Genomic DNA, 26,176 nt, shown 5'->3' on the forward strand with positions numbered 1-26,176 from the left:
CACCACTGCAGCCCCCCCCCCACTACTAAGCAGAACCCAAATGGCCTGAGTCACTTTTAGGAACACTGGGCCCACAGTTCTCACCAAGTACCAGCAAGTTGTGGAAGAAGCTTGCCTTTCTGCTTCCTGGAGGTGGTTTTTTGTGGAGGGGGGTGCAACAAGCGGTCTGTGGATTCTAGCGATTGCCAGAGGTGTGCACTGTGCATGTAGAGCCCTTTAGAGCCTAGTCGCAAAAAATGTGGCACATGGATTTTCCAAACCATCAGTACCTATAGGATGCACACACCTGCCATGTGGAAGATGGCGGGGGCAAGGGGTGATGAAATGCATCGTAAACGAACATCAAATATCCTTAAAGATGTGGTCTGCCCTTTTAAACCCTATCGTTAAAATGGGATATTCAATTGGCAACATTTTCAGTCCTATAATATAGATGTGCTCCGTAAGAGTTCCCTTCCCCAAAATATTCAACCCCTTTCCTCAATTTTTTTACTTGTAGGATAGGTAGCAAAACTGCCCAGGTTGGCCTAATGCGTGCTGAGTTTAATTCCTAATAGAAATTAAGTCTACTTTTTAACATGCAATTGCTTGCTTCCAGAATAACACTAACTGCCAATGGTGGGTTTCTCTCCAATACTACCTAAAGCAACTGGCGCAGTTGGTGGTTTATAGAACTTTAAAAGATGTCTAGCTGAACACACACAGACACAAAGCAACTACATTATCCTGCTCTATTAGCAGTATGTCTCGCTAACCAGAAGCATGGGCCACAGATAATCTAACAATAGCAATGAACGCAATGATATAACATTGGTTTTCATTTTAAAAGGGTTTAATTGTGCTTCTTATAGCAGCCGACAATTTTGTATTCAACACTCAACCTTCACTTCACCTATCTGAAGGTTTGAAAAGGAGCAGAGATCACAGAAGAACGCTGCTTTCAAAGAGGCAGAGCATAAATATAAGTTCCCATTTTTGGCTAAGGTTGGCATATCCCACTAGATATGCACTTGCAGCCAACGTCACCATTGTTTGAGCAAACTACAACATAGCTCAGGATCAGTTCAGTTATTTATTGGGTACATTTAATGGCCTATGCTGGTAGTTCTAAAAGAGGTTTACCATAAAATAACCTGAACATTGTGCTTTGGGGGGGTGGGGGAGTAAAAGAAAAGCAAGTAAGGATAGGAGGAAGATGCTTAGAAAGAGTAATTTCCTCGGTCTGGGCCTATGTACACATTTACACCAAAAGAAGGATCTCTGTTTTGACAATAAATAAATCGGATTTTCAAAAATGTCAATGCCCATGCACATTCTAAGGTGGAAACATGCTTGGAGAGTATTTACATGGGGCACAATCTGGCCGGATAAATCCCTGCACAAGCCCCATTTAAAAAATGAATTGCGCGATTCACAATGCTCGTTTGCTCAGCTCCCATTCATTTTTATGGGTCTTGAGCGAGATACTAGCCTGGATGGGATGTGCCCATACATAGTAATTCTTCTTCCTCCATACAGAGTATTCTCTACCCAACAGCAGCAGAAAGTGCATTTTCCCTCCAATGTCCTTTCGCACTGTAAATGTCCATTTCACGATGCCTTCAGTCCAGTTTCTGTGGAATGCAGCCTTCCATCTCCACGACCTCTGGCCATCCTTCATACTTGTTTGTGTCTTTGTTGTTCTTAATATGCTGCAAACGGGGTGGGGGGTGGGGGTGGGGTGACAATTGCAACAGTCAAAATACTAAAGTGATAATTGGCTTTCAGCATACATTTACGAAATAAAAACTTTTTTACATACCTCGGGTTAAGAACTTAATTCGTTCTGGAGGTCCGTTCTTAAGCTGAAGCTGTTCTTAACCTGAAGCACCACTTTAGCTAATGGGGCCTCCTGCTGCCGCCACACGATTTCTGTTCTCATCCTGAAGCAAAGTTCTTAACCTGAGGTTCTATTTCTGGGTTAGTGGAGTCTGTAACCTGAAGCGTCTGTAACCCGAAGCGTCTGTAACCCAAGGTACAACTGTAGTCTCCTTTCATCTACTGTGATCTTGCAAATATATACATAACCAGGTATGTCACAGTTGGTTTAATAAGGCTTACTCTACTTCCTGTAGAATAGTCCCAACATGTTTGGAAGTGAGCTAGTAAGACAGTAAGACACCTAGTTAAGCTATCCTTGGTCAAAGGCTAAACACTTACAGTGGTACCTTGGGTTACAGACGCTTCAGGTTACAGACTCCGCTAACCCAGAAATAGTACCTCGGGTTAAGAACTTTGCTTCAGGATGAGAACAGAAATCACACAGCAGCGGGAGGCCCCATTAGCTAAAGTGGTGCTTCAGGTTAAGAACAGCTTCAGGTTAAGAATGGACCTCCGGAACAAATTAAGTTCTTAACCCGAGGTACCACTGTATTTTTAAAATCTATATTCTAGCCTTCCATTTTGTTTTTTAATAAAATGATAAGGAAGCAATCATGGAGCAAACACTTTAACTTGCTGGTGTGCCTGAAACATGAAAGGCAGAGGCTTTTGGAAACTTGTGTGTAACAGAACGGAATGAAAGGGAAAATTCAAATCAATGCAGATGTATAACAGCAGTTGCAAGTTTGCATATATTTCTACAGCTGCAATACAGAAGAGGAGGAATGTGCTCTGAGGCTAATTTTCAGAACCCGTTAAAAACAATGCAGATATGATCTAGGAAATGCAGAAACCGTGAGCGTTATCTGAGATGTTCCCGTATCTGTTACAGAAACGGCAAGTTCCAACTTCCCTCGCAGGGTGAACAGTGGAAATTCAATGTGCTTTCGGATTACGGCAAAAGGTATTACTGAGACTTCTTGCAGCAGAGTAAGGTGTTTAAAATGCTGGGATGGCAGAACAGGCGACACCATTTCATTCTGCAGGTGGAAACCACTCGATGTTTCCCTTCCTGCAAACAGAAAGCCTGCAAAGTTAAAACTTTTCTCTCTTAAAGTGCTGGATTTCTAGTTACAGGAAGGTTGGTTGCTTGAATGTTTTTAGTGCAGAAACATTAAAATGGGCATCCTCTGTCTGCAGTCTGAAGCAGTGCAGTCCTTCATATCATCTCAGGATTCGACAAGCACATTCATTCTGCTGCCTGCGGAGGCCACGGTACGTCAGCTGTGAGTCTTGGACTCCACATGGCTTTTCCAAACGTTAACCTGGGAACAAACCTGTTCAAATGGGCTTTTAGTCTTGATTCCTTTCCCGCCGCAGAAGACCCAGTTGTCTCTGAAGCCAAGGTTTGTGATGGATGTGCTTCCTAGTTCAGATATTAGTTTCCGCGATTCTTCGTTAAGCCTTGGAAAAGATTCAAAAGGGTTAATATACAAATGAACTGATAAGGTCCTCGCTGTATTAACCATGGGTTGCCAATGGGTTGGCTTCTGAGTGCGCAACTTTCATCTGCCACAACCAGCATGACCAGATGTCAGAAATGACAGCAGCAACCTCTGGAGGGTAACATTGGCTGTCTGTGATCTACGCAACCGATTCAAATAACCATTCTGATTCGTTTGCCATTCGAGTTGTGTTTACTTGGGCAAAACGGTACAATTCAAGTCCAGTGATGCCTTCACTTTGATACAGATGGATGTTATTGGATGCCAATGCTTTAGATAAACTTCCATGACCATTGAAGAAAAATATGTATTTCATCTACCGTATATACTCGAGTATAAGCTGACTTTTTCAGCACATTTTTTTTGCTGAAAAAGCCCCCCTCGGCTTATACTCGAGAGAGGGTCCTTTTGGGCTGCTCCTTCCTCCTCCGCTGCCGCCACCACCAGGTTTGTGGTGTGGTGAACCGGCTTATACTTGAGTCAATAAGTTTTCCCAGCTTTTTGTGGTAAAATTAGGTGCCTCGGCTTATATCCGGGTCGGCTTATACTCGAGTATATACGGCAATTATCCTAGCCTCTCTCGGGTCACTACCCCTTCTCCTTGCTCCCAGCTGTAAACTCCAGAGGCATGGCCTATTCAAGGGCAATTGCATTCAAGTCTCAGGGATTTTCCTAGTCATTTTGCCTGATTATATAGCCAGACCAGGCCACAGACCTACTTAGATCCACAAGGTCATTTTCTCAAAACCACAGCTACCAGCCCCACACCTGACATTGGAGAACAGTATACATCAGGAGGCTTAGTTTGGTCAGAATCGAATGTACACTTCCAGAGTTAACGCTAAATACGTCACTGGTAAATGAGCCACCATAGCATGAAAATTTGGGTCCCGGGCTTTTCAGACTCATCTATAGAATCACAGAACTGTAGAGTTGGAAGGGACCATGAGGGTCATCTAGTCCAACCCCCTGCAAGGCAGGAATTTGCATTGGTTGCAAAATGTGGTTATTATTTTTCCTGCTCTCCTACCCCACTACCTTGATCTCCACGCCTTGGCAACGTGTATCCTCTCCTCCCCACAAATGCTTAGGCTCAGCCACCTCCTACAGACTGGGGAAATGGCCTTAGGAATGTCAAACATTCAGAGAAATGGTGTCCTCCACTGCTACTACAGCAGCTGACAAGTTAAGATATCGCTGCCTTAGTCCTTATCCATATGACTGATTCCCTATGTGTAAACAACCCTCTTTTTTTGGGTGGTCTTAGCAACTGCTTACTTAGTTGCGCCATCATCGTAGGTTGCCATTAATACGATTGTTCCATCTTTAATGGTCTTCAGAAAGTCAATAAGCGGGGCGACATCTAAACGAAACAGAAGTTTAGCACAACACAGTCACAATCGAATGCAGTGCTAAAATTTCTACATGGGACTTCCTTTCAAAGAAGATATGAGATGGAAAATAGCAATGTTGCTGGGATTAAGAGCCCCAACTAATTTATGTTTAAGAATTACCTCTGAATGTTCTTTGCTAAATTTCGAAGCCAAGTGTTTGCAGACTGCTCAAAATTTCTATTTCTGGCGTTTCACAGTAGTGATAGGTGACATGCCATGGTGTTTAGCATTTGATGATAATGACAGCCAATATGCAATGGTATATGCTAATGTTTTTAACTTCCTTCAACCAGGGAATGCTACCCACATTTATTTGTCTACTATGGAACTTCTGCACGCCAATTACAAAAATCCTACCGTAGCTACCGTAGTGATGAGGAACATGTGGCATCCAGATGTTGCTGGAACCCCATTGGCCCCAGCCAAAAGTAGAGAGATGTAGTTCAACATCTGGAGGGACACAGGTTCCCCAGCTGTGATCTTCTGGGGGCACTTTCTAGGTGCACACTCCATTCCATGCATGGCTCTAGTTCTTTTCATTTCCTGCTGTGAGCTGAGACTACACCCATAACAGACCCAGCCTTTTGCTGTGTAGATTTCAGAAGCATGGTTGTTGTTGTTTCATTGTTGCTTTTGGACATTTATATACTGCTTGTAGTTAAACAAAACTCTTAAGTGGTTTACAACATAGGTTAAGACATCTCAAATAAACAGCAAATAATACCAAAACAAAAAGGAGACAATTTCTACATTCTATAAAACTTAACTAACTAGAGCATTCTCATCAGTGTCAAAATCAACATTGTCACATAAAAATCAGCTGTGAAAAAAAATGCAAGGAAAATCCATTGTAAAGGACTAAATCCAAGCATCCTCTAAAGATCAGAAAGCAAAATAATTCAAAATGAAAATGAGCTAAAAATATAAATTTCACATTTTAACATATAAACCTGATTCGCAATGAAGCAAAAGAAAATCAACTCATTCTTCCCCACCACTGTACATCAATCAATCATGCCATTAAAGTGCCCAGCTCTCTATTCAGCAATCTGCACAAGCTAAAAATGCAGAGATCATTCAGTTTCGCTCACACACCTGCCAGCATATTTGATAGCTGATGGGAGATTTTATATTTCAAGTCTGCAAACAACCTAGCAATGCCAATAAGTTTCAAATGTCTAGATTCTGAGATTATTATTATTATTAAATCAAAATGCAATTTTTAATTCAAAGTTCTTCTTTCAACATCTGAGCAGGAAAACTCGCTTAACTACTTTCATTTTATACTGATTTTTTAATATAAGAAGCAAGTATTCCAGTACTTACCTCCACCCCACATGTCAAAGAATTTTGTATCCACCATGCTACCTGTTTTGCCTAGAAAAGGATTAATAAGTAAGTTAAACGCAATAGCACGTTCGAAAACCGCTACAGATAAAGTGAACAGCTTTTGCTCACATGGAAGCTGCAAACAGCCCCTTCAAAAGGCTCTGCATTGTTGTGCTTATAACAAAGCAAAGTGGGCTTTTGACACAGCTGACAACCAGAGACAGAATCTGGCTAAGTGTACAAGATACCTCCATCTTTGGCCATTGCTTGACTTTAGCCATCACCAGCAGAGGCTACGAGCGATTTCCACATTTTTAAAGCTAGTGATTACCAGAATGTTAAAAGCCATTACACACAACTTTGGCTAAGCTTTCGCCTAATGTCCTCCCCACTGAAATTGTCCTCCAAATTAGTTTTTTCTTTAGAAAAAAACACCGCATTTTTCGCTCTATAGGACACACCGGACCATAGGAGGGGGAGAACAGGGGAAAAAAATTCTCCCCCTCTCTGCTAAGCACCCCTTCAGCGAAGCGGTAGAAACGGAGCCCCTTCCATTTCTCCTCCCGCTTCGCTGAAGGGGCGCTGTGCAGAAGGAAAACTGCAGCGCCTCTCCAGCGAAGCGAAGCCTGGAGAGCAAGAGGGATCGGTGTGCACCGACCCCTCTCGCTCTCCAGGCTTCAGCGGCTATCCGCAAGCCTTTGGAGCGCAGAAATGTGAACTCCTATTGGCCAACAATTTCATTAGCAAACCAAAATCACCATGTAAACTACGAAAAACCACAATCAGAACTGTTTTAGAGTTTCATGAAGGTTTTAAGAAGTAGGTACTTAGCAGGAATACCCCCAAAACTCTACCCATTTGGGGCTGGACTGCTAAAGGATAACATCCTAGGAAGCAACGGGCAACAGTTCAGCTCAGAGTCACCCAAGTTATTAAGGTTTTTGCAAAGGGCGATGGCAGCAATCTCTTTCTGGAATTACTTCTAATGACTTCAGCAAGTACAAAAAGGCAAGAGCGTGCTAGGATCCAATCAATTTTTATAGGTTTTACTGTGATTTTGTTTCAGTGCTGTCGGCTGCCATGAAGGAAGGAGCGAATAAAACCTTTCAGTTAACAAAGCGAGAACCAGTGCCAGCCAGACTTTGTATGTTTCTTCTCAAGGAAATAGTCAATACATAAACACTCTTTTTCCAAGTGTAGATCTGTATGTTGGCAAAATGGTGCCATCCACACACAAAGAAGGGAGGTTATCAGCAGCATTGGTGGAAGCCCAAAGTTTGCAAGGGGGGGACCAGATGAAGAGACGCACCCCCCCCCAATGAAGACTGGGCATGTTCTGTGGGGAAAGCAGGGGAGGGAATGATGGCGGGGGAGTGGAATGGAATTATTCTGGAAGGACCCTGAACAGGACCACTCTAAAGCCGCAACATTTAGTTGCAGGTCACGCTAGCCACTTTTGAAAGTTACCACTGACTGTTCATTTGTAGCTAGATCCAGTCATTCCACATGTGAAATTTGCCTTCTACTATGATTAATTCTCCGTGCCAGCGTTCAGGCTTCCTTACTACTTGCCTGGAAATAGTTGTAACGTTAATATAAAAACGCTGATACGGTTTAAAAAACCCAAACCAGTCACTTACCATTGACCAGAGCTATATTAATCCCTCTTCCAACGTTGTTTTTAACTCCACTCATCAACCTGAAACGAAAACCGCAGAGAAAGGGAATTATGACAAGCTTTCCCCCTCTCCAACTCCCCGCTGCCAACTGGAGGTGATGGAGAGTATAGTATACTTTCTAACGACATCCTGTAAGAAATGTGAACTTCTCCCCTCTTGGCTAAATGAAATTTGCACACCTTACAGCTACAGGAAGTGTTGGCTCTTTTTCCATCATCACTTTAAATTATTACAGATGGCAGACAGCATAACAAATTGGACTGTGCATCTGATTTAACATGCAAGAGGAGTCCACCCAGGGTCTACTTTGAAAAGCTAAAATTCAGGGAGACCAGTTCTTCAAGTTAAGCAAATCTGACTAATTAACCCATGTCCCATTTCTGGGAAAAGAGAACCTCCTATTATTATAAAAAGAAGAACATGCACCATCTTAATCAACTTCCTGTTAAACAACAGGTCCATCTACAGAGCAGCTTTTCTGGCACTATCTTACAGAGTATAGAAACTGAAACAAGAGTTGGGCTATGGAAGAAAAAATACTCTTGATATGGCCTTTGCTGGGTTATGGTTTGGGTTCAGCACACATGATGTCCTTTATGGACCATCAGATTGTCACAGCAGAAGAGCATTTGTGAGCCAAGTATTGTATTTCATTTTTAAGATACAGGTGTTGGGTTTTGGTTTTTTACCAATTCCGTCGTGAGTTAGCTACTGTGATGCATAGGATTTACCACAAGGGGGTAGCAATACATCACTTTAGGTTTCTTGCTGAAGTGTTGGTAGAAAGGAACCTGGACAGGAAGACGGAGAAGTATTTCAAGGTTTGAAATTCCATTCAGAGTGTACGATTAACACTGCGTCTGTCAAACGTGGGTCCCCAGCTGTTGCCGGACTACAACTCCCATCATCCATAGCTAGCAGGACCAGCGGTCATGGATGATGGAAGTTGTAGTCCCAACAAGAACAGGGGACCCACGTTTGAGAAACAATGGATTAACATTTCAACAGAGGATGACTTGGGTAAGGACGCCACCAGGTGTGCCCACTGAGCTTTGAGAAAGACGTTGTGTGACACAGGTGAACTTGGGGATGCCCAGTTAAGAGCCAGATCTGAAAGCAGCCCCCAAGCTGCAAACCTTAAAAGGGACCCTGCAGCCCTGCTCAGCACAGCCTGAGTGCCATCTTAACTTATGAAACAATGGAGGAAGCATTTAAAGGAGGACATTAACCTCATCAGATACATCAGGAAACACTTCTTTTCCTACTTCGTAAGTCCCTCAGATGTCACCTGAGGTTCCAGATCACAACTCTGGCCTTTGGATAAGTAATCTAATCTTGCAGTGAAATAAATCAATCTGGAAGCTCTGGAGCCAGCTGACTGGTTGGGGTGAAAGGGCAAAGGACCAAGGAGGCCAAACAATGGCTCTAGAAGTTTCGAGAGAAATAGTGATTGAAAGAAGAAAACTCTTAATATGAACATGCACAAGAATGCAAGACCAATTTGTTCTTTCCAGTAACTCTCAAAGTTGAAAGATGAAAGCAGATGACAAGGGACTCCGGAGAAGCTGGGCCAGAAATACTCCCCCCCCAACGAAAAGGTTTGGAATATATCCAATTAAGATCCATTAAAAACAATGGGCCTAAGTTAGTCATGTTCATTAGTTTCAATGAGTCTACTCTGAGTAAGGCTAGCATTGGACTGGCAGGGCTGAGCCCTTTTGGGATGGTGGTGCATACCGCAGAACAGTAAGGAAGCCATGCAAATATTTGGCATGGCTGTTAATCACTAGTACAAATCCGTCCTTAAACCTTGACATTATCTCCAGCACTCCACAGTAAATTTGCATCCAGGATACAAAAACACAGACGAGTATGGACAGGGTTTCATCCTGGTACATTATAAAGCAGAGTATGAGACTAACTCCACTAGGGAAAATGGCCTGTGCTGAGCAAAAAAATCTGCAAAGAGATATATATGTTATTGTGCTGGATACTAATCTTGCAGAAATGGACTTCGAGTTTTGTATACTTAAGTGGCGGTGTGTGGGGAAAGTTCTGCTACTGACCCTGATGATGAGTTGAAGCCGCATGGAGGAAAGCGGCTGCCCCATGGTCACAAATGCTTCTAATCTTACAATGCCATTTTAATCACAGTAAAAAGGTAAAGGTAAAGGTACCCCTGCCCGTACGGGCCAGTCTTGACAGACTCTGGGGTTGTGCGCCCATCTCACTTAAGAGGCCAGGGGCCAGCGCTGTCCGGAGACACTTCCGGGTCACGTGGCCAGCGTGACATCGCTGCTCTGGCGAGCCAGAGCCGCACACGGAAACGCCGTTTACCTTCCCGCTGGTAAGCGGTCCCTATTTATCTACTTGCACCCGGAGGTGCTTTCGAACTGCTAGGTTGGCAGGCGCTGGGACCGAGCAGCGGGAGCGCACCCCGCCGCAGGGATTCGAACCGCCGACCTTTCGATCGGCAAGCCCTAGGCGCTGAGGCTTTAACCCACAGCGCCACCTGCGTCCCAGTTTTAATCACAGTAAAAAGTGACAAAACCTAACCTATTACTGAACATTTGGGGCTGTATCCAACCGTGTCACTCCGCTGATGGTTAAGGAAGGCTTTTGTCAGTGGAAAGGGGCAGGAAGCCATTTCTGGCAATTCTTTCTTCCCCAAGTCCTCCCAGGTCCCCCATAAACCTCCAGAGGGGTGGGAGGACCCTCTTAAACAGCGGTTCTCAACCTGTGGGTCCCCAGAAGTTGTTGGACTACAACTCCCATCATCCCTGAGCTCTGGCCTTGCTAGCTAGGGGTGATGGGAGTTGTAGTTCAACAACATCTGGGGACCCACAGGTTGAGAAAGGCTGCTCTAAAAGGACCCTTGGACAGTTAAGTCCAGTCAAAGGCGACTATGGGGTGCAGTGCTCATCTCGCTTTCAGGCCGAGGGAGCCGGCACTTGTCCGCAGACAGCTTTCTGGGTCATGTGGCCAGCATGACTAAACCGCTTCTAGTGCAACGGGACACTGTGATGGAAGTCAGAGCGCACGGAAACGCCGTTTACCTTCCTGCCGGAGCGATACCTATTTATCTACTTGCACTTGCATGCTTTCGAACTGCTAGGTTGGCAGGAGCTGGGACAGAACAACGGGAGCTCACCCCGTCATAGGGATTCAAACCACCAACCTTCTGATCAGCAAGTCCAAGAGGCTCAGTGGTTTAGACCACAATGTCACCCGCGTCCCTGGAAGGACCCTCTAGATTAGAGCATCTTGAGAGGAGATGCAGGAAGAAATGCCCAAATCTGCACCCTTCTCCATTCTGCCAACCAGGACCTGACTGCCAAGTCTGGGTAAAACCCTTTGCAATTAAAAGAGTAACCTCCAGCTTGACGTCTTATGACGTTATCCAAGGAGCAGACTATCTTAACAGAGTGCAGTTATGTGAAGCATGTGGAACATACACGCATTAACATTCATAACCGCAAGATACCCATAAATTTTATTGTTTCCACTTTCCACACTGCCGGTTTGGCACATCAACACAAAACTGGAAGAATGGATGTGGTTGCTTAAAAACAAACAAAGACAGGCTTCATCCACCCTTCTCTCGTACCATGCGTTTTGGTGCCAGAAACACCAGCTCTTCCCATTTTCCCTGGACTGGATCAGATATTGTTTATTAAGAAATCCTATATCCTGCCAATCCAATGTAAAACAGAAGCCAAGGCACTTTTTCTATTCAAGACCAGGGTGCAAATTATCCAAAACTACCTTCCGGAAACCAACAGAAGAGAAATCAGGTGATACGTACACATTATCTTCTACGCAAATTTTAGGCCCAACGACGTTGGCTGCTCCACTAGCCATTTTGAAAGCAAAATGGTTCTCTGGACAAATTTTAGTCGTTCCACATTTATATCTCGGGGGTTTTGTAGCTTTGGAGGGAAAAAGAAATTCCATTAGCAGAAAAACGATATAACATCAGATGTTCTCTTCTCTTTCTTTCTAAAGACTATACAGCATGAACACGTTGATTTCAACAGGATGGTTTTTTTTAAAGAAAATCATCTGAAAAAGTGTTTTGTGAAGCCAAAAAAATTAGACACTTGTCTTGATGAATATTATGTTAACGGTTAAGAACTGGGAAATAAAAGCAGCATCCTTTACCCCACCAACTTCTACTAGAGCAGACATGTGCAAATTCATGCGTTCTGGAATGTGAGATATAGATATTTCATAGAGTTGGAAGCAACCCCCTGCAAGGCAGGAATATGCAGCTGGGATTGAACCAGAAACCTTGCCACTGTCAGCACCACGCTCTAAAACCAACAGAGCTGCCCAGCTGTTTGTATACGGCTCTTTCTTTTTCAGGCTCCACAAATTACACAGAAGGATGGAGGTAAATGCAATGGCTACCCCAAGCTTGAGTCTCCAAATGTTGTTGGGACTACAGCTTCCATTGCCCATCCTCTTTAGGATTGATGGAGTCCTGGTCCAGCAAAAAATGGGGACCCGGGTCAAGATACAGCTCACTGTAATGTTCACTGGGCAGAACATAAAGAATGTGTGAATCTGGAGCTGAACATTCCAGTGGCGGTTCATATAGGGTGGGGTGGAGGCAGTGGCATCTTCCCAGTGGTGGCACTGCAGTGGTCAGGATGAAGCAAGGTGGCGATGTCAGGGGAACTCCAGGTTCAGCAGCCCCACACAGATGCTCCCGCAAACCTTGCTGTTGCTGCCTTGGCCCTGACCCATCCCAGTGATGGCCTTGGCCCAGTATACCTGAAGGAGCGTCTCCACTTCCATCGTTCAGCCTGGACACTGAGGTCCAGCTCCAAGGGCCTTCTGGTGGTTCCCTCCCTGCGATAAGCGAAGTTACAGGGAGCCAGGCAGAGGGCCTTTTTGGTAGTGGCGCCCGCCCTATAGAACGCCCTCCCAGCAGATGTCAAGGAAACAGACAACTATCTGACTTTTAGAAGACATCTGAAGGCAGCCCTGTTTAGGGAAGTTTTTAAGGTTTGATGTTTTATCCTGTTTTTAATATTCTGTTGAAAGCCTCCCAGAGTGGCTGGGGAAACCCAGCCAGATGGGCTGGGTATGTGTGTGTGTGTGTGTGTGTGTCTGTCTGTCTGTCTATAATTTATTATTATTGTGAGTACAGTGCCAAGAGGATGAGCCACCATGTCTGAGATGAGCCACCTCTTTGAAAAAGTGATCAAAGCAACTGTTAAACACTCCTGAACAATTTTAATGGCTTTACTGTAAGCCCGAGTCAAGAAGTGGGAACGTCTCCATCCAGGAAGAAGAAGAAAAAGGAGGAATAATAGGTACCTTTTAGGGCCCCATCTAGGTGATGGAGTTCGCTTCAGTTCATTAGTAGCTGGAAGGGTTTTAAGCAAGGAAACTCAAACCCAGGGCTCATGACCACTCCACCAAGGCTTTCTGCCCCAGCCCCTATGGTCCTGCTCTGCCACTGTGTGTAAATTCACATGTAGTCTAGTCATTCTTAGGAAAGTTGGGATAAGAGAGTAGGCTGGAGATTGCCTGTGGGTCATGTGCATCTTATTTTGGGTTTATAGGAGAACTAAGAACATAGAACACGAAAAAGTAAAAACCCTGCTATGCGATACTTACGCCGTGCAGGTAGCTCCAGTGGTGATCTTGCTGAAAGAGATAACATTTTATATTATTCCTTAATCACGTTCAAACAAACAAAAAACATGTCAACGTCTATCAAATAGAAGAGAAGGCTTAAAAGTTATGGCTTTTCTCCAAGGTTAGACAATGCTGGCCTACAGAAGCTGTACAATTCCAGTTTGAGTGCAGAACGTGCTGTCATGGAACAGTATATTTACTGGATGGGATAACTGCCTACAAATTAATATTTCTCCATTCTAAATTGTGTGATTGAGTTATTGGCTCATTAAAGAAAGCCATTTTAGGTTCTATAAAGTTTTATTTGCTATAAGTAAAGATTAAAAATAAAACTTTTCCTGTATATAAAACAGGAAGCAAAACACTAACAAATTAGTAACAAATGAAATAAAATAGAATAAATAAAAGCAGGACTCTTTTTTACTTGCTGCTGATAAGCAATTTGCAAAAAACAAAAACAAAACAAAACCACCCAGCACGGTTTAGTTAAACATCACAGCATATATGAGAACACGAGGCTCAGAAGAGAAATAATTCTTTCAAAGCAGTATTATAACATGCACAAATCACCTAGCCTGCAACTCTGTATGCACTTACTAGGAAATAAGCTCCACTGAACTCATTGGGAATTAAATCTGAATAGATGTGTGTAAGATTACACTCTTTAGCAGCATAATTCTGGCTGAAATTATATGCAGGGAAAACAACAGAAGCAAATCACTTACCAAACAGGTTCCCTAGGCTGGCGTCCATTTTTATTTCAAATACTTGGGATATGACGTAAAATGTCAGCAGAAATACAGCTACCGCTACCGCCAATTTCGCAGCTCCTGCTCCGAAAAAAGGATGCGTTATCACCAACTGCTATTATTTTGATGCAACAACACATTTGTCAAGGCATCTAAGACTTCTAGATCAAAAAGAGCAACACTCTGAACGCTGCTGGGAAAGGAATAAGAGCTGTTGGCCCACAAAAACAAGCCTTGCTGTGTTTGTTTGTTTGTTTCAAATAATTTTTATTAGAATATAAAGAATACAGAGCTTATTATCAAATATGGTCCCCCCCAAACTATATATCTGTATATATTGCAACGTACCTCTAAAATACGTATCTTACACATGGCACTTTATTATAGAAATGGACTGGTGAAATGTATTAATTCTGGCATGAACGTGTATGACTGCTCTGAATAGTGCTGCTGCATTTTGCTCCTCTTTTTATTCATTTGTATTATAAAACTGAAATAAAAACATTTATATAACAAAAGAAAAACTTCCCAGACCTTAAACATACCAAAATCCATTCCTGACTGCTCCCATTCCTAATATACTAATATGCTACGAAAAGCAGGAAAAAACAGATACACCTCAAACCACACATAATTTAAACCAGCCTGGCCATATAGTCCCAATGAATTAAATGACAGCTGACCATTTCAAAACTAAACACTCATGATTAACTGAACTGTGAAACGTTGTGAGGACAGATCTTCATATCTGTGCAGACTAACGTATCTTGTTTCACCAGCCAAAAAACGAGGTGGTCCTTCTTACCTGCTATTCTCATGGTTGCCCTTCTTTCGTTATTGACACAATTGCATTTAACCAGCTCCCTAGGAGAATGAAGGGATAAAAGCAGTGTTCAGTTATACTGTACTAGAACCATCAAGCAGAGCATTTTTTGTTAATCAGTGCTGTTAAAAACATTATAATGGGCTGATGACAACAACACCATGATCCCAAATAAAAAATATATAATTTCACCATGCAATGAAATCTGGAGACTTTTAGAAATTATTTTGGTAAGCAACTAAGACAGGATACAAGAAGAGGCTGCAAGGGTTATCTGTATACATTTCATTTTAGGTTGGGCACTCTGAGCCTCATACAGTGGTACCTCAGGTTACATACATTTCAGGTTACATATGCTTCAGGTTACAGACTCTTCTAACCCAGAAATAGTGCTTCAGGTTAAGAACTTTGCTTCAGGATGAGAACAGAAATCGTGCTCTGGCGGCGCGGTGGCAGCAGGAGGCCCCATTAGCTAAAGTGGTGCTTCAGGTTAAGAACAGTTTCAGGTTAAGAACGGACCTCCGGAACGAATTAAGTACTTAACCCAAAGTACCATACTTCTGTTTTCCTTGGAACACTGCACAACTTTAATTAGGTAAGAAGAGGCAACATTACAGAAAATTAAAAAGAGAAGCCATGGGATTTGTTAGAGATTACAAGTGCTCTAAGAACTCTCCTATGGAAATCAATAAATGTATCTATTTTCATTCGTATTGCAATTGAATTGTGAATATGCACCATGAGCTGTATTTATTTGCACCTACCAATTCCAAATAGATTATATGCTGTATGGATTAAAAATAAAGGCTAGGGAGGGAAGGGGGGTGGAATCAGAGTAAACCATCTGCCTTCATTTGGCATACCCTCACTCAGTGAAAAATGTTTGCACAGGAAGAATGACGCCAACTGTACTACTATCAAAACCAAGAAGGTGCAAAAAACGAAACCTAGTTCTGTGTGCTGAACTGCTTTGAATAGTCCCCCATGCTGCATGCAAAACAGTTTTGAAATCCCACAGAGATTTGAAAAGCACTTTGCAATATATGACAGAGGGACCCAGTTCTCAAAAAGGAAGAGTCAATTTCCCAGAGGGTGCCTGCAAGTTTTGATTGTGCGTAAAATAGCTCCTAGGATTCCAGTCTTAATATTAATATGATTTCCCCCCCTGCATGCTCAAAGGCTGTTGTTGAATAACTCGATTCTACGTACTGTACACCTGTACAACACTGGCGAAACCAATAAACTAAAGTATCACAACTTTACCAGTTTCACATAGGTAAAGGTAAAGGTACCCCTGCCCGTACGGGCCAGTCGTGTCCGACTCTAGGGTTGTACGCCCCTCTCACTTAAGAGGCTGGGGGCCAGCGCTGTCTGTAGACACTTCCGGGTCACGTGGCCAGCGTGACGAAGCAGCTCTGGCGAGCCAGCACCAGCGCAGCACACGGAAACGCCGTTTACCTTCCCGCTATAAAGCGGTACCTATTTATCTACTTGCACTTAAGGGTGCTTTCGAACTGCTAGGTGGCCAGGAGCTGGGACCGAAAGACGGGAGCTCACCCTGCCGCGGGGATTCGAACCGCCGACCATGCGATCGGCAAGCCCTAGGCACTGAGGTTTTACCCACAGCGCCACCCGCGTCCCCACCAGTTTCACATACTCCTCACTAATTTTGTCTTTCACCGAATGCTCCTAAATTAAAATTTCATAAAAATAGGGAGGGGGAGCCCATTCTAAGGATCCTTTTCCCGCTCAAGAAAATAGGGCACTGGGCTAACAGCCAGGACTCTGGCACAGCTAGATTAGCATTAATTCAAATGTGTTTTGGAGGAAGATTGTTTGTAGCTCTTCCTACATTCTCCAGGCTGGAACAGAGCTAATCTCAAAAGGCACGTGCACCTTCCTTCTCTCTGATGCTTACAGCGTAAACCAAATATAAAAGCAGGTTGGGTGCACACTGATATTTCTCCAAGATAGAGATCTGGTTCAACAGGATCTGCTGCCTGCAACCCAGCTTCAGTTGAATGTTTTACCGCAGATGCACCGATTTCTACACCAAGACTTGACCATCTGGAATTCTAACATGCAGCAACAATTTCTGGAAAATTGGTCATCTCCCACACTTGTAGAATTCCCTGAGCAGGTATTTCAAAATCCAAGCAATGCTTTCAATAGGCTTTCCGCACATAAACGTAATTTAAAATATGCCTGTAAGAGCCAATTTATTCCACGTTTCCATTTCCATTTCACTAAAATTAACTTATTTAAAAACTCCAATTTCAAGGCAGTTCAGTTTGGGCAGTCTCATAAACGTGCTGTTAATCAGATCATTTTATAGCATCACATCTGCTCAGCTGCAGCAGCAACCATAATTTGTCTGAATTAAGCCACAATATTAAGCTTATGACCAAAGCCTGCATTATCTTTTTATTGTTCCACATCACCAAGCAGAGTTGGGAACTCTTTCTGAACAATTCAGGGAACAGAAAGGAAAAAGAAAAAGAAAGAAAGAAGAATAAAGAGAAGAGAAAAGAAAAAGGGAGTTCAATGTAAAAGAGAAGAGTCAAGGTTGAGGGGCTGTACAAATTCATTCCAGCATCTAAAGCATCAAAATGGAAAGTGAACAGACCTCACCTTGAAATGCAGGAAATTTTATCCCTCTTAAGCAGGCCATTTTTTTTATTTGTAGCTCCTGCCATGCTTTCCCCTCGGACTTTCCCCTTGTCGCCCCAATCTTCCAGTTCCTCCACTAATTATTTTTATTATTATTACTTTTGTATACCGCCCTATACCCAGGTCTTAGGGAAGTGCACAACAACAAAAAATCACAATATAAGAACACAAAATACATAATAAAAACAAATCCCCCCTCCCCATCACATTTTTGAAGGGCACTGGATGTCAATCAGCCAAAGGCCTGGTTAAGGTTTATAATGAAGGTGCCAACCAACTCTCCCTAGGGAGAGCATTCCACAAACAGGGAGCCATTGCAGATAGCACAGTGGGGACTTTGCCTCCCTCTTCCCCCACCCATGCTGCAGGCAGTTTCGAAATTCCCATTGTTCTAGGTGTACTTCATTAGTTTCTGAGCTCTGGGTGCAGTGTTGCGCCTAAGATTTCAATTAAAGCTGCAGTGTGGAAGGAAAGGAGGACCTTTTTCTGCCTCCCCACTTCCAGCTACTCTCCGAAGACTGGAGAAGAGACCCTCTGAAGAATATCAGGGGGGTGGGCAGGGGAAGGACTAGACCATGTGAAAAATGAACATAATATTTTAGCTGCAGTTCATTAGGCTTGTAAAAAAAAAAAGCACGCCTAGACATCCCATTGTTGCGCCTATTACCTAGGTTTAAGGTGCCATTTAGCTCCTAGCTTTCATATCTCAGTTTCTAACACTGCCTAAAAGGCGCTGTGGTCTAAACCACTGAGACTCTTGGGTTTCCCGATCAGAAGGTTGGTGGTTCGAATCCCCGCGACGAGTGAGCTCCCATTGCTCTGTCCCAGCTCCTGCCAACCTAGCAGTTCGAAAGCACGCCAGTGCAAGTAGATAAATAGGTACCACTGTGGCGGGAAGTTAAGTGATGTTTCTGTGCGCTATGGTTTCCGTCATGGTGTTCCTTTGAGCAAGAAGTGGTTTAGTCATGCCGGCCATATGACCTGGAAAGCTGTCTGTGGACAAACGTCGGCTCCCTCGGCCTGAAAGCGAGATGAGTGCCGCAACCGGAGTCGCTTTTGACTGGACTTAACCATCTAGGGGTCCTTTACCTTTTAACCTTTTCTAACAGTGACTACAGGAAAATGAGCCCCTCCTCAGCTGATTCCAGCCATGCCTACCATCTTCGTTTTCCCCTAGCTGGCAGGTGAGCTGGGGTTGACAACAGAACATGCTGAATGCCTCAGCCATGCTAGCCTGATCAGCTTCCAGGATGAGGGAGAAGAAGCAATTTCACTTCCACTGCAGAAACCAATTGGGCTTGGCTTGCAGAGCACCCTTGCCTCTCTGCCAGCCCAAACTCTCACCCGGGAGGAATTCTGCATACTCGCCTAAGCAGAATTTGTGGTTGCCTATGGTGACCAGGTGAACAGTTGAATATACATTCCACGGTCTTCCTTACTCTGATCGTTTAGAACGCACATCTCTATGCACTAATACTTCTCCTGAGTCTGCTGCCCCAACCCTGTCCTTTGGCATTTATTTTTTTAAAACCCCTACTTTTTTTTTAAACCCCTACTTGCAAGTTCAGCGCTTCAGACATTTTAAACTGCTATATCTCAACTGCTCTTCAGCTGAGTTTTATGAAATTATCCAGATTAAACCAGTGAGTGGTTTGCTTATTTAACTATGTGTCTATATGCTACTCAAAGTAGTTATTTGGTGGCTTGCAACGATTAAGTAAAAATACGATTTCATTACAAAATGAATATATAAAATTTTAAAATGTGCCTGCAGAGGCTTTATAACATACTTTCCAACATTTCTCTGATGAGAATAGGGACATCCTGTTTATTCATTCATACATACATACATACATACATTATACATACATACCCTGGTCATCTGACTGAGTTGCCCAGCCACTCTGGGCAGCTTCCAACACAGATAAAAACATAATAAAACATTAAAAAATAACTTCCCTATACAGGGCTACCTTCAGATGTCTTCTAAAGGTTGTATATATACTTATCTCCTCCTGACTTCATACCCTCCTGTCAGGGAACTGCCATCGGAGCTTAGGGTGGTGGAGAGGCTCTGATGCTGGGAGACCCTCGGATGTGGAGGAGGGAACCAGCAGGGGGAGAGGGAGAGTTTCCGCTGAAGCAGGAGGGGAGGCGGAGGAGACAGAGGCAGAGATGAGGCTCAGAGACGCTTCAAGCGAGACCAGTGGGGAGAGCTCAGGACCTCCTCTTGGAACGCCCACTCTGCGCAGAACGCTGTCGCGCAGGGAATCAAGGAGGAGACTTTCTGTCAAAGAACTTTTATGCTGGAAGAAATTCAGGAAACGCCCACTGACGGATTCTGCCAGCGATTAAGGCAGTCACGCACTTATGGCTGCGCGGAGAGGGAGAGTTTAAAACTAACTACAAAACGGTAAGCGTTTATTCGCTTATGCACAAGCAGCCCCTTTATCCCGTTACACCTCCAATATTTTTCTGATGAAAATAGGGACATCCTAATGGAAAGCAGGATCAGATCAGAAACCAGGACCGCCGCTGGAAAACGGGGACACTTGGAAGGCCTGTTATAATAGCAGGAAGTTTGGAAAACCCAGAGGTCTTACATCCGTATTTGCATGACATGGAGAGAGACTGATCTAAGGCTTCTGCATTTTTTTTTATTTTTTTTTAAGCTATCTAGAAACCTGACCCGATGGCAACTTCTTGTAGGGTACTATAGTACCCTCGGAAAATGTAAACATTTTTCATCTCTTTTTCACCACAGTCACCCTGAAAATACATGGCGATTCTATCAGTCACGTGAACAAGCAAAGTCAGCAGTGTTTTCCTCATTCTTCCCTCATGTCCTTGCTTCTCAGATCACTGAATATTCATTCCTCTTTGCCTCTGTGCCTTTTCCCCCACTGACATTTCCTGCTCGAACACCTCCTCCACTTCCTATTAACAGCCAAAAATACAAGTTCGTCTTTGCTTCCGAAGCAGTCCCTACCACCTAGAAAAAGTTTCACTTCTTCCACACAAGCAGTGTTAGATACTCAGCTATATAACCTAGGCACCAAAAGGCTCCTTAAACCAGGGTTACAATCGCCAAAGGGGAATGTATAGTTGCTATTTGGGGGCCAGAAGGCTCAAAAGTTGTATTTTTCAATACACTTTTTGGGTTCCTGAAATTCGTTCTCATTGTGCAGATAAAATATAGCAGAGAAAATTCTACAGGATGTTTTGCTGGTGTGTGAAAACAGTCGAGATCCCAGGATCCCAAGGCAGGCACCTCCAGATGGTGGAGATGTCAGGTGCCATCCTGGCGCTCGGACATCTTCACTTGATTACAAGTGGCTGATAAAAGTAAAGGGACCCTGACCATTAGGTCCAGTCGTGGCTGACTCTGGGGTTGCGGCGCTCATCTCACTTTACTGGCCGAGGGAGCCGGCGTTTGTCCGCAGACAGCTTCCGGGTCATGTGGCCAGCATGACTAAGCTGCTTCTGGCGAACCAGGGCAGTGCACGGAAACCTTCAAATCCCCGTGACGGGGTGAGCTCCCGCTGCTTGGTCTCTGCTCCTGCCAACCTAGCAGTTTGAAAACATGTCAAAGTGCAAGTAGATAAATAGGTACCGCTCCGGCGGAAAGGTAAACAAGTGGCTGATAACCCGGTGCAAAATGCGCCTGGCAAATTATGAAAGTTGCACACAAGTTGTGCTCTACTTTCTCTATGTACATCCTAGTGCCAACACTTTTCCTGAGGGCAGGGGTGGACAGGCATATCTACACACCTTCCAGCGTTCCATTGTTGCGTCCATAACCTCGGTTTAAGGTGCCATTTCACTCCTAGCTTTCATCTCAGTTTCTACCACAGATGCCTTCACATTCACTTTATTCAGGGAGAGCTTACTCAGCTTTCAGCTGAATCCAGTGTTCGAAATTAGCCAGGCACCAGGGGCATTTGGCACCTGGCTTTTGACCACTTGAAGATGCCTCAGCACCAGGATGAGGCCTGACATCTCTACCATCTGGGGATCCTTGGATCTGGTCTGTTTTCACACACAAATACCCCGCCCTGTAGAATTCTATCAGTTATATTTAATCCTCACAATCGGAATGAATTTCAGACAACAAAATGCCTTTTCTGTGCAGCCTGAGAAGGGGCAGTCACCAATAAGAAAAAGAGGTCGGAATAGGACAATACATATGTGGACTGTCCCTGGATCAAGTGATTTTTCTTCTTTATGTTTTCAAAGTTCTTAACCTAGGCTCAAGGTTGTCATCTGAACTAGCCAGATGTTTAGCTGAGAATCAATCGCAATCCCTCCATAATTTGAAAAATAGAGCCATCTTGCCCCCAAATGGTAACTAGACATTTTGTTTGGGCGGCCATTTGGAGTCTAGCTTTTATATCTGAGTTTCTAACACTGGTTTTGACCAGGAAACAGGTTTTTCCATCCACCCCTTTAACTATCAGGCAGATTAGAATGCAGCATGAGATACTTGTAGAACAAGGGGAAAGTGCAGACTCAGTCAAATAACAATGCAGTTTTTGTATGAATGCAGGAGATTAGAGGACACAGAAAAACAAAAGACAAAATGCTATGTTAGTTAAATCAATTCAAAGTGTTCTCACTGAGTTAGAAAAACATGGGGTGCTCATTTGTGAAAGCATCAGGAAGTTAATTCTGCCTTTATGACAATGCCTTGGGAATCTCTGATTCTAGTAGAACTAAACAGTAAAATAAGTTGATAAACATTTCTCTATAATAAATAAATTGTCTAAAATGAAATAAACATGTAATGTATTGAGTTAAGGAATACTGGAAAGCAAAGCACACCAAAAACTCTTTAAAAGGAAGTCTCACATAAAAGTTGTTGCGGTGGTCTATTGTGGAGTTCATCAGAGATGGATAACTGTGGCCAGGTTACTTCTGTGCATGAAAAGCCCCAGAAGGTGGAAAGTATCAGTGTTACAAACTCAGATGTATAAGCTAGGTGCTAAATGGCTCCTTAAACCAGGGTTACAGTCACCAAAACGGAATGCCTAGTTGCCATCTGGGGGGCCTGATGGCTCGAAAGTCGTATTTTTCAATAGCACTTTTTGGTTCCTGAAATTCGTTCTGATTGTGGAGAGAATTCTACAGGATGTGTTGCTGGGCATGCACCTCCAGATGGCCAAGATGTCAGGTGCCATCCTGCTGCCTGGTCATCTTCACTTGGTCCCAAGTGGCTAATAAAGGTAAAGGGACCCCTGACCATTAGGTCCAGTCGCAGACGACTCTGGGGTTGCGGCGCTCATCTCGCTTTATTGGCCGAGGGAGCCGGCGTACCAGAGCAGCGAACCAGAGCAGCGCACGGAAATGCTGTTTACCTTCCCACCGGAGTGGTACCTATTTATCTACTTGCACTGACGTGCTTTCGAACTGCTAGGTTGGCAGGAGCAGGGACTGAGCAACGGGAGCTCACCCCGTCGCGGAGATTCAAATTGCCGACCTTCTGATCAGCAAGTCCTAGGCTCTGTGGTTTAACCCACAGCGCCACCCGCTAATAGCCAGGTGCAAAATGAGCCTGGCAAATTTCTAATGCTGGGAAGCATACAAGTTTCATTCCTTGATATATAAACTAGATAAGTCTGACTGCCCAAGAGCTAACTTCCAAGGCGGTGGGAAGCCCCGTGGTGCAAGTGAAAGTCCTTGAACAGGGCTTCCACTGGCAGGACTCCTTAGCTAAACCCTGCCCTATAGTTGCAAAATTTGGATAAAATGGCAGACGATGCTCTGCATGAATAGGGAAGTGAGAGAGATAAAGTTTGTGAGGAAAGCAGGGAGCATGCAAACACAAGCCTCATTTGGTACGGCTGCCATACATCCAGGTTTTCCTGGACACATCCGGGAATTGGGCAGCCATTCTGTGGCCTGGTGGATTTTTACTAAATTGGCAAAATGTCCAGGAAAACCCAGACGTATGGCAAGGGGGGGTATTACAATAAATAAATCATTAAAAAATCGGGGAAAGCACAAAAAAGTCCTATCATTTGGACACTCATAGTTTGGTGTTAGATATGAATCAAGCCCATGTTTGAAGAAAATGTTTTGTTACACTGAATGAATCTCTCCATTTAAGATATAAGCTGCATTCAATGGGGAGGGGAACAGCTCATTCATTCATGAATGGGTGGGGAAATACATTCTTAAAAGAGAAAGGCAATTATCTCACCTGTTACGCACTATGTCGTACAATTCATCAAAAGACATAGTTAGCACTGAAAGTAATTGAAGTTACATCATACGCCTTTGCCTCTCTCAGGGGAAAATAGGTAGCTTAATTACAAGTGCAATCGGAAGGAAGTACACAAGGAACCTGTATGGTTTGGAAGGAAGATATACCCTTTAATTGATCAAAACAAGGATTGGTATCCAAGCATTCCAAGCCCCTCGAGGAGCTAACAGGCCAGGTTCCAGTTCGAGAAACGAACTACTGATTGCTGTTATCAAAACACCTAACTCTCTTGTTACTATAAACCAGCCTCCCCACATTTGGAGAAAATCAGAAATGGAAGTTTGTTACAGATTTGGCTCCAAATTTATTACCTTACATACAAACCCAAAGCTGTTCTATGGTTTACTGCTATGTCTAAATGCGTCCATTGATGTCAATTCCACCTTTGAAATCCCGGTAATGGTGATCTACAGCACTGAACATGAGAGGAGTTCATAAAATTTATACACCACTTTAGTGTAACAAAACAAAACCTTAATGCAGCTTCCAGAAATTGCGGTTTATAAACTGCATTCTCAGATCTTCTTGTTCCAATCAACATTAAACAATAATTTATGTACAGTGGAAGCTCAGGTTGCGAACGTGATCCGTGCAGGAGGCACATTCTAAACCCACAGCGCAGCGCTGCGTCTGTGCATGCATGACACAATTCGGCGTTTCTGCGCATGCGCAAAGTGCGATTTAGTTATTCTGCACATGCGCGAGCGCCGAAACCCAGAAGTAACCTGTTCCGGTACTTCTGGGTTTCAGCGCATCTGTAACCTGAAAATGCGCAACCGACAGCGATCGTAACCCGAGGTATGACTGAACTTATGACATTTCTATTCCACCTCTTCTCCAAGGAGAACATGGTTACGTACATGGGTCTTCCCTCTTCACAAGATCCCAGTGAAGTGGTCTAGGCTGATAGTTATTGGCTCAAGGTTCATGGTTGCATGGGTTCCTAGTCCAGCACTCTAAGACTCCCCCCACTTTGGTGCCACAGTATACTAAAACCAAAGTTTAGAATGTTTACTTACCTTTTTTTTTTGCCAATTAATTTTTATTACTTTTCAAAAAAATTAATGAATTTAACATCACATTAATTCAAATTTCCTGCAAATTTAAAGGTGACTTCCCACCCCGCTTCCTCGATGTTTCACTTCCCACCCTTTTTAGCTTGCTCAATAGTACATACGTTTCCATATTACATTTCAAAAAACTTAAAATATTTTAGCATTTTATCTTTGATTTCCTCCCCCAATTTTCTTCCTCTTCATTTCCCACTGGCTGCTCATTTTTAGTTCCTGCTAGACTTTTACTTAACTATTAACCTATTCCCTATTTGCCAGCCCACAAATCCTTACTTTTAAATCAGCAATCACCCATTAAAGCCCATCTCTCCTGCTTTTTTCCATACAGAATGTTTCCTTTCCACATAGCATTTTCTTTAAAACTGGATAAGCCAGATCTGACTCTCTGAAAATCGGTGTTAAGAAATTCTGGAATGATGTTACTTTGGCCCAGAGCATTCACAAGGCCCATCATTTCCCACATTTTTTCCCCATTCAGAGCAATAAAGACTGAAGTGAAAAAAATCATTTTTGGGGTGAAAAAGAGAAAGCCACTCCTCTCCACATTAGGGAATATAATGGGGGCTTTGGCTGCTTGGGAGCTCTTACAGCAAAGGCGGGCATTTATCAGAGAAACAGAAAATTCACATTCCTCCCAATGTCCTAGCTCAAACAGGATTTTCTTCCTTATCTTCACATGTGTTGGAGGGAAAAGGGCTTGCCCAGGGATAGATTAACAGCCTACCTACCCAGTTTCACAATTGCTGCCCCCACGCTTCCAAATCTAAAGAAGCAACTTTTTCTAGAAACTTCTCTTTTTGCAGCTTGATCCAACAAGGCATGTTGACTCAGATGCAAATCCCAGTGATTTTAAAGGAGCCTCTCCACAAGTCTACGCACCTAAGGTAACAGCTATAGTCATGCATTTTTTAAAAATGGAATAAAACCTTTTACAATCAAATGCAGATTCTGATGTAGACCTTTCACCCAATGTAGAGAAACAGAAGCTAAAATATGGTTCCTAGAACAATTTGGTATGGGGCGGGGAGAGGAGAATGCCCTCTTAGAAACTGCTCAAATTAAACTTCCGAAAAAGCTATTTGCGGGTAAGATAAAAAACTATTCACTAAAATCTTTACGGTTTTTACCCGCGGCAGGCTGCAATTACACACAGCAGGTGCACCAGTATTAAAAACACCAGCCT

The 26,176-nt window shown here is 43.5% G+C and overlaps 1 protein-coding gene across 2 annotated transcripts in view; it reads right to left on the reverse strand.

Moving 5' to 3' along the window:
- Window positions 1-814: 814 nt before the first annotated feature.
- Window positions 815-26,176, reverse strand: part of FAM3C (FAM3 metabolism regulating signaling molecule C) — a 36,321-nt gene continuing 10,959 nt past the window's right edge. The window contains exons 1-10 of one of the 2 annotated variants that reach the window (XM_079994465.1): window positions 19,003-19,102; window positions 14,971-15,029; window positions 14,142-14,246; window positions 13,396-13,425; window positions 11,573-11,696; window positions 7,729-7,787; window positions 6,086-6,136; window positions 4,644-4,728; window positions 3,198-3,324; window positions 815-1,691 (exon numbers count right to left, since the gene is read on the reverse strand). In XM_079994465.1, the coding sequence (XP_079850591.1) occupies window positions 1,602-1,691; window positions 3,198-3,324; window positions 4,644-4,728; window positions 6,086-6,136; window positions 7,729-7,787; window positions 11,573-11,696; window positions 13,396-13,425; window positions 14,142-14,246; window positions 14,971-14,983 (684 nt within the window). In that variant the 5' untranslated portion in view covers window positions 14,984-15,029; window positions 19,003-19,102 and the 3' untranslated portion in view covers window positions 815-1,601. Of the gene's footprint in view, window positions 1,692-3,197; window positions 3,325-4,643; window positions 4,729-6,085; window positions 6,137-7,728; window positions 7,788-11,572; window positions 11,697-13,395; window positions 13,426-14,141; window positions 14,247-14,970; window positions 15,030-19,002; window positions 19,103-26,176 lie in introns of those variants that run through there. The other variant, XM_079994464.1, reaches the window with a different exon arrangement.

The sequence above is a fragment of the Podarcis cretensis genome (genome assembly GCF_951804945.1).
Source record: "Podarcis cretensis genome assembly, chromosome: 10".
NCBI lineage: Eukaryota > Metazoa > Chordata > Lepidosauria > Squamata > Lacertidae > Podarcis > Podarcis cretensis.